The following is a 14,599-nucleotide window of genomic DNA, read 5'->3' as shown; positions in this document are numbered from 1 at the left end:
AAAAACAAACAAACAAACCATGATTCATAGAGATGGTAATATTTTCAGCCTTGAAATGATTACAAGAAAACGAATTTCAATGAATGAATTATCTTAATGATTAAAGAGAAACAGATTGAATTATTTTCATTGGTTTGCTTTCTTCTTTTTACCTAGATGCATCTTTGCTATTACTTGTAATGGGCCCTTTAAAAAGCGCAGACTGAACCAGGCCAGTTAAACTGGCAATCTGTTTCTCCATGGCTTGCATCCTCTCTCTGTAAAACAAGAGAATTGTTTGTTAAAGCTATATTGACTTTCAGACTGGTTTGTCTAGGTGAATGATCACCTGAGGGTTATAAAATGTACCACCTAGTTGGCTGCCAAAGTTCACCCCATCCTGGCTCCAGGGAATGTGAAAAGCCTGCAGATCCCTGCTGAGTTCCAGATTCGATGATTAGAGTTTAATATTAACCCAATGATCTCACTGAAAAAACACCAGAAAGATGAGTGAGCACAGGCCTCCCGGAAAACTGAGAAGTGCCTCCTTCTGAAATAATTGTTTGCCTGGAGTGTTCTTGCGACTTTCTGCCCTGCATTCGCAATTTTGTCTCTGGTGTCAGTGGTGTCCTAGGCCAGCTGTGGCCTGGTGGCACAGACTTCCAAGCGGTACTCATCAGCTGGGAGGCCGTTGCCTGGTTTCAGTGTCAGTGATGGAGATGTTTGTGGAGTGTGGAGTAATAATTGTTTCATAGCCCAAGAGCAACGGCAAATGAATGTCTCTTAAGAAAAAATATGATTGGGGGATCCCTGGGTGGCACAGCGGTTTGGCGCCTGCCTTTGGCCCAGGGTGCGATCCTGGAGACCCGGGATCGAATCCCACATCGGGCTCCCGGTGCATGGAGCCTGCTTCTCTGCCTCTCTGCCTGTGTCTCTGCCTCTCTCTCTCTCTCTGTGACTATCATAAATAAATAAAAAAATTAAAAAAAAAAAAGAAAAAGAAAAAATATGATTGGAATCAATGTCTGGCTGTCATAGGAACCTTAACCTGGGGACTTCTACAGAAACAAGCAGGAAGACAAACATCCCTGACAATTTGACCATCTCAAGACACAAATGAAAAATCCTCTCAGTGATGCACCATGCACAGATACTGTGCCTCTCTGTTCAGGGCTCGCTGCTGTTACATCACAAATAGTCTGGCTTTTGAAATAGGTACACATTTCTATACCCTGGACAATAGCAATTTCACAGTATTACCATTATTTTCACCACATGATAAAAACATTACCACAACAAAGTGACCTCTCCCCACTAAGGATGAACGGGCAGTGCAGAGGTCGCTGCATGTGAATTCGATTATACACATGTGGTAGTTTCAAGCAATACAAGGGACAGAGCTGTGAACGGTTTGAATAGTGCAGGTACCTCAGCTGCCAACGTACCCCATCCACAGGGGTCATAGCAGGTGTCAGCTTGAGACAGAGAAGTGACCCCACTCCTCGCTGTGGGTCTATACCCCATGTGCCCCTGGTAGTGTTAGCAATGGTGATTCCTGTACTACAAACAATATATTCATATTCATACACCGTGGCTTTTAAACACAAGCCAACTTCTTTATCTGGTATCCAGGGGGAAAATCACGGTGGACTATTCCTTCGCTAGAAAAAAAAATAACTGGTTAAGTTGGACTAAATGACTGATGATGTATCTGTAAGTCTGTACAATCAAGAGGATTTTCAAGGGTAATTTTGTCCATACACAATCTTTTGGCCTTGTGTTTTTGCCTTGGGAGTATAACCCTTAGTGCTCTATGAAACACTGAGCTTAATTTCACAATTACAAGTTTCTGGCTTCAGAATTCCAGGCATTTTCTTTATTTTAAAATGGATGGTTCTGTCACAATACTGAATTTCTTGGATGGAAGTCATGCAGGCTGAATAGTTACTGGTTGTAAACACAGTAAGGAAAAAATACCCAACTGGAGAGTTAATAGTATGATTTCTTTGTTCTACTGGTGTGGAGAGAAGAAATCACACATAGAGATTCCATGGAGTGACTTTCCAGTTGTTTCCAGGCACAGTAATGAAGGCTTAACTTCTGAGCTGCCAAGCATTTTGAGTCTTACCTGGGCTTTTGGCCTCCTCTCTGCCATAAGACAGTACATGTGCCAAACAGAGAACTTAGTACGAAATCCCAATCAGGAAATCAGGTTAGTAAACATCCAGTAGAAATCCCAAGTTTATCAGACCCAAGGGGCAAAGAAAAGATGGTGGTGGGTGATCATGCCACTTGCCATGTGGGGGACATAAACTTAGACAAATGGTTTTTTGGGAAATGAATGACACCCAGCAGATGTGCTGAGCACCCGAAGAAAGTTGTCTAGTGCCCCCCATCCTTCCCATAGTAATGCTGGAGTCAAGCGCATGACTCTGAGTGGAAGTGCGTTCAGACCTCCTTGACATGGTACTAGTTCACTGCTCTTACTCAATCCTAGGCAAATGCAAAGGAATCCTTCCTCCCTTCCTTCTTTAAGTGGCAGCTTTGGTTAGGAAGTGGCTTAAAGGAGTCTGTGAAGCTAGAGGGTAGATAGGAAGGCACAGTGACCACCGATCCAGATACAGATGAGAGCAATGTTGAGAAATAGGTAAGGCAATGACTGCAGAGATTAAATGAGAATCTGATGGGCGGAAATGACAGAAGGGATTCCAACATAGGCTCTGATTAGGGTTTAATCAGTGTTCTTTCTGAAGACTCTCTCCGGTCAACAGCTTTCATTACCTGATTTAACAAAGGAGGGCGGCAGCATTAAAAACCAAGCAAAGCACCTGAAACATTCCAGGTTCAGAACACTGCCCTTCAGTGGCCTCATCACCATGTAATAAGTGCAGGATGTCACAGCACTGGTTGGGTCCTCTCCACACAGGCTTCCACAGGGCTTCATACATGCCTTTGGCCTTTTCCTTGGCTCAATGGGTACTTGGCTTCTCACTGGGCTTCCCCCAGACAGGTTTTAGGATGCAGAGAAAGATAACACCCACATAGCACTCTACTCTTCCTTACCCATCAGACACGATGTGGACATAATCACAGAACTGCCTGGGATAAGAGTTTGGATGCTTTGGAGCAAAGCTCTCTACTCGGTCCTGTACACACATACTTGGCTCTCTATCTCTGAGGACGATTGTGAACGCTCCTAGAGTGGCCTCCTATGGGCTATGTCATTGGTGTGGCCACCAAGAAGGAGACATGATCTGTCAGAGCCTTGAGAGTTTAGAAGACTTGAGCCTGATGGCTGAGGAGGAGCAATTCTCTGCCATTGTCCAGGAACAGTGGGGCCTCACGTGACCAAGGCGCCGCACGCACGTGTTCCACTGCCTTGGCCAAAACCACTTTACAAAAATACAATTCTTTTGACACATGGTAATGAGAAAACTTTTTCCCTCCTATTTAATCATCAAAGTGTTTCTGGTTTCAGGATTCATTTGAGGGAGATTATCTGATTTATAAATTCATAAATAAGATTGTCTTTCCATTTCATGGTTGGTAATCTGGAAACAATTTTATGGTTTAACTAAATTACAGCAACTGGAAACTTATGCAGCCTTCTCCCATGATGAAATGTTATGAAGTATGTTTTAATGTGAAAAGGAAAAAAGAGAAATGCACTGGAAGATGAGAAATTAAATACGACCCTGTCATTTTACTGCAGTGGCAACTCTGCATGATAACCATCAGAATATTAAAGGTGCTGAAGCCAATTCTTGCCAATATTGCTTGGCTTAAGGAATTACAGAACTGGTATAATTACTGTTGAAAAGATGGTTTAAAAGTGATTTCATAAACCATTTTGTATCATTGCATAAACCATATTTATGTGATTAGTATGTAATGGTTAACTAGTCATTTAGTGCCATAAGTCAGTCTGGCTGAATGCATCTTCTTGGGGCCCAAGCATAATATTAATAAAAAAAAAAATTCAAGTTCAACCCAGGCAAAGTGCTGATTCCAGGATTTAAATTCCCTCTGCTACAACCAGCTTTCCTTGCAAGCCCGAGTCCACCATGCTGAGGCAAAGCTCAGACTGCATGGTCTGCTCTCTGTCTTCAGAGTACAAGGAGGGAAAAGTGTCTGCATTTGGGGGCCTATTTTTAGCCAATAACCCCATTTATCCTACTTTTGACTTCAAAAGTTTTCACCTTCAACATTTGACTTAGGGACTTGTCTTTGTGCTGACTGAAGCCTCATTAAACCTGAATTAAGTCCTTATCATTGTATATTGAAGTAAATGAATGGCTATTAAAAAACAAGCCAACTAGGAGACTGATAATTCTTCTATAATGAAACCCTAAGGATATGTTTTTAAGTACCAAAAGAAGTGTCAGGGAGCTGAGGGAAACCGGTCAGCCAAGCTGATGTGATCAGCCCCAGTCAGGGCACTCACCTTCTGAACCAGTTATCAATGCAGAAACCCACTGGTGCAGGATGGTCAGGCACAAGGACAGTAACGGGGGCTGGCCTTCCAGAGTGCTAACGGGGTGGGGAGTGCACATCAATTCATTTCTAGTGCGGCTATTTTGTGATTATTTTTTTGTTCAGTTCCTGCTCATTCCTTGTCATCTCTCTCTCCCCAGAAAGTCATAAACAACAAGCCATCAATCAACGTTATAGAGCATGTGCTAGGCACAGAACAAGCTGTTGTGGACACAGCAGTGAAGAAAGTATCATCATTCCTTTCTCAAAGTTCCCCTCTCTCTCTCTCTTTTTTTTTTTTTTTTGGTTTCTGGGAGAAATCTAAGTGAACTAAAACCCTTTAGTCTTGGCAGTGCATTTTCCAGAATTGAATAGTGAATAGGCTTAAAGCGAGGCTATGCCCTTGTTTGCTCATGCCCTGATTCTCTGGTATGGGGGTGGGGGGGTGGAAACCAAAGTAATTAAAGTCACTGTTTTCAGAGGAGTTCAACTGAACACTGGAATTCCAATGATCTGAATTTGTGGTAAAGCTTCAAATAGGACTCTGAGCAGCAAACTTTCTATTTCTGCCCAATGTTAACCTATTGGTGAAAGAACTAGAAACCTTCCTCCAAAAACTCCCAATAAATTTAACTTCTTATTGAAATGTCTAGATTTATTGAGGAGATAGTGATAACGTTGGCAGTAATTGCAATGCGCTGCAGTGTTTGGTACACATTTAGATCATTGTTGTACCATCGTATGTAACCATGTCTGGCAATTTTTCTTGTCCGTAGGAGAAAACTAGATACAGAGGGTCACAAAGAACTGTTGTGTATAAATAACACTGATCTTGAAGGCTGCTTATCTCTCCTCCTGTCTTCTGCTCATGGGGAAGGAAGACTGGGTATGTTCTGTGTTTCCTATTACTGCTTCAATCCATTGTTCTGTCCGACCTTTCAACATTGTCATGCTTCTAAACTCTGGGCTTCCTCATCTGTAAATGCCCTACTGGCATCTCGGATATTCATATGTTCTTGGATGACTTCAGCATGGGAATCTGGCCTCCTGTCTGACACATTTCAGTTCATTATCTCTTATAGCTTCCACATCTGCTTAGGCAACCCTTTCAAAAGTTGGCCATTACAGATCCTCAGCTCTTCTTCACAGACATACTCTGACCTTCAATTCTTACTCAGTATGGTTTCACTGTCTAGATCTGAGAGTCCAGCTTTCCCCCAAGTCAAGAAAGAAACAAAGACCAAAGCAAAGGCCTTCACCTGGAATGCTCTGGATTTTACTTGTGGCCATGAAGATATACATGTCTAATGATGCCAATGAAGAAACAGGCAAAAATAGAGCCCCATTTACAAGGATCTAGGGGGAGGGAAACTATTTCTAATCTTCCTTCATAAATTCACTGAGGCAAAGAAAATGAAAGTTCATGATGAGATGTGGGGAAAGAATGCTGTGGGAATGATGGTATTCCCTGAATTATATAGTTTTTCACAGATTAGCTTGCAATTGATGCCGTTTACCCGAAAGCACCCAGGTGACATCTGATTGCCAGCGACTTCAGTGATTGCTACTGAGCATGAGCACTGTGCAGGAGGCAGAGAAAGAGCAAGTGCAAAGTCCCAGAGGTAGGAAAGGCCAAACAAGTTCAAAGGCAGGAAACCAGTGAACAAGGAGCTTGGGACAGGTTACATAAAAGGCTGAATGAACTCTCAGCAAGCGGAGGAAACAGGGCCTTCAAAGGCTTCCACCTCTCGTTAAACAGAGGTGCCAGTTTTCTTATGCCCAGTACTCCAAGAGTACTGTGTCTGAAATGCTGCCAGACTTAAAAGTCTAGAATTACAGAATTTTCTGGTTGGAAGAAACTTATTCAGGCCCCACAGTTTTCATTCCATTCTGGTTTAGTGATTTTGACAAGCAAAAAATAAATAAATAAAATAAAAGAGGGCGTGGCAAGCCCAGCAGTTCGGGCCCAGCATGTCGGGCTAAGCTCGGCCGCACCCAGTTCCCCTGGAGCACAATCATCCCTTGCCCATGTGCCAACTGCATTCTTGCCCAGCACAGCAAATGCGCCTGGGAATTCTCCAGGTAGTCTTTAATCTAATTCACAACCTGCTTTATGGGCAGGCTGTTCTGGCTGGAACCAGAATACAGTCCAAAGCCAGGCATGAGGACACACAGTCTCTCAGATCCAAATGGCCAGATCCACTGGCCCTGCAGAAAGGAGCCACTACTCCTTCCTCTTATTTATAGAACTTTCCAGTTCACTTTCCTGTTTATACCCATGTTCATTTAAGTTGCACAGAACCATTGAGAGGTCACACTATCATCCTCCTGCTACAGCAAAGGGCGTGGAGGTTTAGCAAGGTGGGGGCTCTCTGAAGGGCACTCACTGGTTCACCTGCAAACCCCCACATCTAGAGCTCCCTGCATGGCTCTGAGCTGCCTCACATAGTGACTCACCACTGGGGAGAGGCACTCCATTTCCCAGATGAGAACCTTCACTCCCCAGGACGAGCCTACACCCTGGTTTATGAAATCACTTACTTTGCATTTTCTTTCTCTTCCCTGGGGGTAATTTTTCATATTCATGCCCTGGAAGTGACATCTTGGATTTTGTACAGGTACAAACCAGTATAAATAGCCCGTTCATTCATGTTCCAGCTACCTGACTGGGGGCCTGTAATTTACCTTCCAACAAGAGATGGTGTTGGAGGTGATGGAGAGATGGTCTCTTGAGTGGTCCTTTGGGAGCTATGCAAATATGCTCTCCACTCCCACCTGCTTTTGATCTGTAAAATCTTGGCATGAACTCAAAAGATAATGACTCAGGAAAAAGAAGGAAGATATTTCTTATAGTTGGCCTCCCTTGTGTCTTTTTTGTATTTTGTCTTCTTAGCTATTTGTGTTTATTGGAGGAGTTAGGGACATACTGTTTTTATTACAAAGACAAAAAAATATTGAAACAGTTTGATAGTGATAACATCATTTGGCTGGAGAAGCTCCAGACACTGGGCCTTTGGGAAATCTCCTGTCTGTTTCTCCTGTAAAGTCAGCGATTAGCACAGCGGTCTCTAAGACCCCTTCAACTCTGAAGATGGACAGAGAGGAGAGGAAGCATTTATTAGTTATGTCAGTTGGCCATACATGAATGTAGTGGACAATACAGTCTTTTTAAGACCTGCAATTTTTGCAAGTTTGAATAATGCTTAGGTCTGGTGATTTTTGCAACACTTCATTCATGAAAAATAAACTCCAAAAATTCAAGTAAAGACAAGTGTAAAGTCTCCGTGATCTCCACCAGACAGAAGGACAACCGGTCACAAGAGAAGCTAAAATGTGGCCTGGACATCCTGAGGACTCAGGATTATCCAGCTCCTGGGGCCATCGGGCTACTGAGAGGACCCCCATCTTCAGGCTGGGTCACAGCCACACTGACTCTACATTCAGCTGCTTTCGCCATAGTTTAAGGAGGCCGAACCTGTCTCCAAACGTTTATTCCTCTTCTCTTTGAAAGGGGATTATCTGAATCACACAGTATTTAGGTTACTCTGGCTTTGCCTCTGGTTTCAGACCTAAGGCATCTGACTGACAGCACCTCGTGAATATTCAAAGGAGATACAGGGGTGCATTTTAATTTCATCTAATTAGTGACAGATGATGGCTTTCCCTTTTGAGAAATTGGTTTGCTTAAAGTAACACAGACCTTGTGACATCCATTCCACTGGTATTTTTGATAGGATATCCCTTGTGTAAGAGCAGAGCTATCTTCATAAATTTGTCAGTTGGTTAAGTATCATGTTTACCAGTCAGCTCTTGCCTGAATCCGGCAGCCTGAGGAATGACAAGCAAACATTACTTAACCGTGAAGTTATATTCCTGTGCATGAAGGGATAATTCAATTTATTGGCACTGATTTGACTTCTGAGACATCATATCTGGATGCCATTTCTATAGTACCTTAATGGCAGAAATAGAGCAAATTTAGAGGATAAAGATCAGTCTGTCTTTCCAAATGGTATCTCTTTATTTCATTGTGTATATCCCTTCAACTGCAGTCCATCCTGGCATTCTCATGAAAGCTCCCAGACCAGCACAAGTTTGGGAAAAGTGCTTTTTTTTTTTTTTCTGAATTCATAGCAATTACTATCTGTATCGTTTCTTTTGAATTAATTATGTATAAGCAGTCCCCAAATTATGACGGTCTTGTCACTGAAAAGTTTACTTGTACTTTCATTGTTTAGAACTTGGAATAAATGGTGGTTAGATTGCCAGCTGGCCCACGGAAGCCTCTTTAACCTACAGCATATTATTAGTGGTATCATTGTTCTTCATTGTCTTCAAGAAATACGTGTCCTGACTTTCTAGCTGGACGTGGAGATGTGGAGGACAGATCTCCCCCACCCCTGGAGCTCCAGCCTCAGGGAGAGACACTTTTCCTTCTTAGTGACCTGGCACGGCATCCTCCCTGCTCTCAGCTTCTCTAGGAGATGGTGTCACTCTCAGGTGACAAGAAGAGCATCTCTGGGCATCACCCCTGAATGAAATCCTACTCTTGTGGTTGTTCCTATGAAATAGTTTTTAGTCTGCATCTCAGAAGCTTCCTGTGCTCAACCGTGGGATTGCATATATGTTTGACTCATGCTGTTAATGTTTTATGACTGTCTTCCCAGTTTATATCCTTGTGCGTGGGGACCACAGCTATGTTTCTTTGTGTGCCGTAAAGCATCCAGTTCACAGCTCAGCATTTAAGAGGGGCTCAATAAACATTTATTGATCCATAATTAGAGTGACATGGTAAAGCAATTCAGACAAGAGGTGAATCAGTCAGGCAGAGTTAGGCATCAAAACAGATGACCTAACACCATCAGCTCTACCTGGCTAGGTATCTTTGCCATCAATCCTACAGCTCAGGTGCCTTTAAAAAGATGCCCTAATCCTGGCTTGTCTTTTTTGCTCCTGGTCCCAAGAAGAGATGCAATTCTAACTGCTCTCCTGAAATGGCTTTTAAAGTAGCTCTGATAATCTAAACATTCTAATTTGGATCTTTAAACCCAGCTAATTCTGGTCTCTGTTCACACTTAGTTTTATTCTCTCCACACCCCCCACCTGTTCCACGTTCTTCCTGGTGCTATACTTGACAATTTGTCTCCTTGCTTCTTTAGGCACAATCCTTGTCCTAGCCATCTCTCCGTATGGATCTCTGTTTAGTAGCATGGAGTAGAGTGCTTTGTGCAAAGTAGGAACGCTCAAGTGCTCACCATATGGAACACTTGGCACTTAATCACAATGAGTTGTTCTCTCCCATGAGGTAGGTGTTATTATTATAATACCTAATTTACAGATAAGCAAACTGAGAGCAGAGATGCAGGAACTTGTCAAAGGTCTCAGCTGCTACCAAGTGTTAGAACTGGGAATTGAACCCAGGCAGTCTGGCTTTGGACTTGACATTCATAAACACTGCACATTGCTGCCTCTCAATTAATGGTTGATCTCAGATGATTGAATCAGAGGTAATAACCACAAGTTCTCACAATAATGAAGTTGCTTTACCAAGAGGTGAAGGGCAGAATTGGGTAATGATTGTTAAGATCCACATTTTATGAATGTCACAACTGACACTATTCGAGTGGGGTACTCTTTCATTTCTCTACTTCATTAAGTAGAAAAAGTCCAACGTTCCTTTAGAGTGGTGTTTCTCAAACAGAGGCATTTTGTATCCACCCCCCTCCCCCTCCCCTTCCCCCCGCAGGGGGTACATTTGACAATGTCTGGAGACATTTTGATTGTCATGGCTAGGGCAGGGTTGGGCAGAGTTTGCTCCAGGCATCTGGTGGGGTAGAAGCTGGAGACACCACTAAGCATCCTTCAAAGCAGAGAGCCCCTCTGCCCGGCAAACACAAATTATTCAGCCCAAAATAGCAATAAGTGCAGAAGTTAAGAAACCTTGTTCTAGAAAGAGCCCAAGTTTATCCACTTAGGAGGTCTCTGATGTGGCTTACTTTTGACTATGCATTCAGAAAAGGGAAAAAAATAATCATTAATTTTAGGATAAAGTATAGGTCTGCCAGTCACCGTGAACGTCTTTCAACAATATAATCTGAATTTAAACTTTCACTCAACTGATTGTTCAATCAAGTGATGCATCCCACCCCTCAAAGCTACCAACGCAATAACACATAATCCTCAAATAAGAAAGTGATGGGAAATGATTAACAACAGACACAAACTACCAGTTAGCATGCAGGCCTCTCCCCTCCCCCATACACAGAAGCTTCCTTCCTCTTCCAAGTGCCCAGGACAGGGACCTCTGCATCTCTCAATCTGGGGAATTCTTAGAAATCACAACAGGATCGCCTATGGCTTTTCTTCCTTCAAATACAGGTGCCTAGGCAAGGCAAGAATTTACTCCCCAGTGGGTTCTTGACTCATTTTTTGGAATTTAGCTATTGTAAGTGTAGAATGGTGTAAAAATACGATCTCAGTTCAAGCTTACCACGTCTTGAAAAATCTTACACAAGGAGGGATCTGTCACACATTTGGGAAGGGAGCTACCAGTCACTTTGCAACAAGCAGTCTTGAATTTCGATATTTTACATTATAGGATCCAAGCTATAAATAGAAAGTTGCAAAACATAAATGTCCTAGATTTTTACAATTCTTAAGGGCTGTTTTATGTGCCATGAATAGAAATAACGAAGCTGTTTAATGAAGAAATTTTATAACCTAGGGAAGACAGAGCCTCAGATACTGAGTCATCTGTCACATACTGTCCCCTGCCCACGGCACTCCCCCATAGCTACATGGACCATTCTCTTGGGGTCCCGGCTGAAGGGAAGTCATGTGGATAAAGCCACCTTCTCACTTGAGATCATTTTCTTCCTAAAAGTTCAGGTATGAGAATTGCTATCTTGAAAGTCAAGTGGCTATGATCTGTTCCTCTACCCCCCAAATCCATGGCTATCTTGGGAGGAGAGCCAAACCGTCGCTTAGGTTCTACTACCTACATGATTTTTTCCCCCAGATCTTCTATATATAATTTGTCATCACTGGATGCTTTGTGGAAACATCTTTGTAAGAGAAGAGAAGCCAAATGCTTTAGATCAGACATACAACTAAATACAAGGACCACGATGAAATTACTTCATCTTTAACTCTTCATTTTCAAGTCAATAGAGAGGTTATAAAATCATGTTTTTAAGAAAGAAAGAAGAAAGAAAGAAAGAGAGAGAGAGAGAAAGAAAGAAAGAAAGAAGAAGAAGAAAGAAAGAAAGAAAGAAAGAAAGAAAGAAAGAAAGAAAGAAAGAAAGAAAGAAAGAAAGGCTACCACTGGAGGTTTCCTAAGTACTGATGGGAAAGAAAGAATTTTTCTTTCTGATTTCAAACATCCTGCAGCTATTCGGGCTATTTCTTCTGAACAGCCCCTGAATCCAGCAGAGCCCAAAAGAAAGCATTGCTACAGATTTTTCAGTCCTCCCCCTGTGTTTTTGTAGCTTAACATCTTAGATGCAAAGTTTCACTTGAGAGTTTCGTAGAAAAAGCACTCTCAAGATTTATTTGCTGTTTAATATTATGAAATGGTGACAGAATTTGGTTTGGCACTTTATAGGACTCTGCCCTCACGAAGGTAGACTTTTAGGGGCTAAACTCTTCAAATACACAAATTAAATGTATCTAAGGTAACAGCACGGTATAGGCACAAGCAATGGGCTGTAGTTTTGTGCTTCAATAACTGTTTTAGGAGCTCTTGTTTTTAAAAATTTCTCTTTGACACAGTACTCACATTCATTTTTCAGAAATAAAATCTTCAAAAATGTTCTTTCTTTCCCCATTGCTGCATAATTGTGCTAATATACTAGCTAGGGCAGTTATATTTTAAATGGCCTGTATATATTTAGCAGCATAATTATGCAAATGCTACCATGTTTATGACTGTAAATATCCTTCAGGAGCAGTTACTTAGCATCTAGTCCTGAAACAAGTTCTGAAGAATTCTGGCTGAAATGCTCAAAATTCACCTCTAAATTTACTTCTCTGCTGGGCAAAGATGTGGCTCACAGGTCTCCCTCATGTGGCAAAAGATTGCACTGGTGGTAAAAGGTATGGATTCTTTAATAAATAATCTTTTAAAAAATTGGGTTGATGATAATATGTAAATGATACTGTCCTTTTGGCAAGAAAAAGGGAAGAGTGGTTCTAATAACGTGCTGAGTCACTGACTATCCAGATCTTATTTCTCGCATCCCTTCTGAATTCACAGATGACAACAGGTAAAATGCTTAACCTCCTTCAGACTCAATTTCTTTGACTAGATTTTTATGATTATAATGATTATGTTGGCTTCCTTCAACCAATTCAGGCTAGAGAAATTCCCTCTAATAAAATTAGCTTTCCTCTTAAGTACTTTGGAGGGCTTTTTTAAATGGACTGGGCTGGTAAGTTACACCAAAAAAGTGTATATTAAAAGAGAAATTTAAATACTCAGAGTGTCTCATTTGCTATAAAAATTTTGCTGATTTCAGTACCACTCCTGAATGAGTATTAAATTGAAACCATTCTATTCTTATGCAAATTCATGCTTTATTACCTTAGAGGACAGACAGTGACACATTCTTTCCATTTCCCAAGGCCAGATGAGAAAGCAAAATTGCACTCCATATGGAAAAACCCAATTTGCCATTTCAAACGGTTAAAACTTGAGCCACTCACTCCTTTTCATGAGCTCCTGGTCTTTTTGTCCAAATGGTTTCTGCTGATCACAATTTTCTTGCCATTTGTTCAGACTGACACTAATGGTGACAATGCGAGACCCATGTTCCGCAGGCTCGCAATGACCGCAGCGAGCCTGCGGCACAGCGATTGGCCTGCTTCACCTGACCCCCACCAATTCACAAACTCTTTGCAGACCAAGATGGCCTTTGATCCTACTCTGTGGCTTCTGCAGCATCTGCAGGGCGTGCTGCACGGGGCTAGGGCTTTGTCAACATCTGTTCCCTGGGTTTCACTCTGCAGAGCAGCCCTCAACCACGCAAAGGCACAGACCACCCTCGGCTGCCCGCACCCCCTTACCTGGTCTCTCTGTCTTTGGGTATCGTAGCAGTGCTGTAGGCAAACACTTGCTTCTCCACTAGAGGAGGGCCGAAGTCCACAATGCTGGCTAATCCTGGAGTGGTCCGTGGCTTTTCAATATACACCAAGGTGCCTGGCTCCTTTTTGAAGGTCTGGCGGCTGGGAGAGGCCCGATCCGGCTGCAAGGTGTGAGGGGGTCCGTGGGCGTTATGGTGGGCATGCATGTCTACCATTCTCAGGTCGCTGACTCTGTGAGGAGAGGCGGGGGGTGTTTTGGAGCCTAGGGTAGGCAGGTGGCTCTCCGGATACTTCCTTGATTTCTGTCTGTACAGTGACTGCTCCATATGCATCTCTGCTTGCAAAGAAGGGTTGCAGTAAGCACTGGCCGAGCGAATTGCTGTGCGGTGATACGCGATGATGTGGTCGGGGACGTCCAGCGGGTGCCCACCGTGGGAAGAGGCTATGCTCATCCGCCCCTCGTGATAAAGGTAAGGATCAGTATAGAAGCCCTCATTTCGGTACATTGCGATGTTCTTGCCACTCATGTCTTCATCCGGCTTTACATCTCTTCTTTCCAAAATGGCACTGGGGCTGGGTGAGATGGACCTGGAGACTGGCAGGCTGGAGAGTCTGTCCCTGGGGATGGTGGCATTGCCGGGAACAACCATGGGGCGCGTGCCCCCATAAGGAATTCTGGATGGGGAAGGAGGCATGGAATGGGGCACAGGAGTGGATGGTGGAGAATTTGGAATGGCGTGAGGTGGATGAGCTGTGGATCCAGGTCGGGAGGGACCAGGGCCATCTCCTCTCGCATAAACAATTTCTCTCTGCATCTGAAAATAAAACAAGAAGTTAGAAAATCTACTTTGATATTTATGTTTTTAGAGATGGCTCAGTGTGACAGTGTGGCCTTCCTGCTGCAACAGGCTAAACGGCCCCTCCTTCTGCAGCACGTCCACACTCTAATCTCTGGAACCTTATGTGTCCAAAGGGACTCTGCGATGTTCCTTTTTAAGAATATTGAGATATGAAGATTATCCCGGACTATCCAGATGGACCCAATGCCACCACACTACAGAGTGAG

The 14,599-nt window shown here is 43.0% G+C and overlaps 1 protein-coding gene across 24 annotated transcripts in view; it reads right to left on the bottom strand.

Annotated features, from left to right (window-relative positions):
* The window catches only part of KIAA1217 (KIAA1217 ortholog), a 464,836-nt gene that overhangs the window by 45,868 nt on the left and 404,369 nt on the right, over positions 1-14,599 (bottom strand). For 19 of the 24 annotated variants that reach the window (XM_041765783.1, XM_041765782.1, XM_041765798.1 and 16 more), the window contains 2 exons: positions 13,516-14,348; positions 153-257 (listed from right to left, as the gene is read on the bottom strand). In XM_041765783.1, the coding sequence (XP_041621717.1) occupies positions 153-257; positions 13,516-14,348 (938 nt within the window). The remainder of the gene's footprint in view (positions 1-152; positions 258-13,515; positions 14,349-14,599) is intronic. The other 5 variants (XM_041765799.1, XM_041765796.1, XM_041765781.1 and 2 more) reach the window with 1 other exon arrangement.

The sequence above is a fragment of the Vulpes lagopus genome, chromosome 8 (assembly GCF_018345385.1).
Source record: "Vulpes lagopus strain Blue_001 chromosome 8, ASM1834538v1, whole genome shotgun sequence".
NCBI classification, from domain to species: domain Eukaryota; kingdom Metazoa; phylum Chordata; class Mammalia; order Carnivora; family Canidae; genus Vulpes; species Vulpes lagopus.
This window is presented reverse-complemented; position numbering and strand designations above follow the sequence as displayed.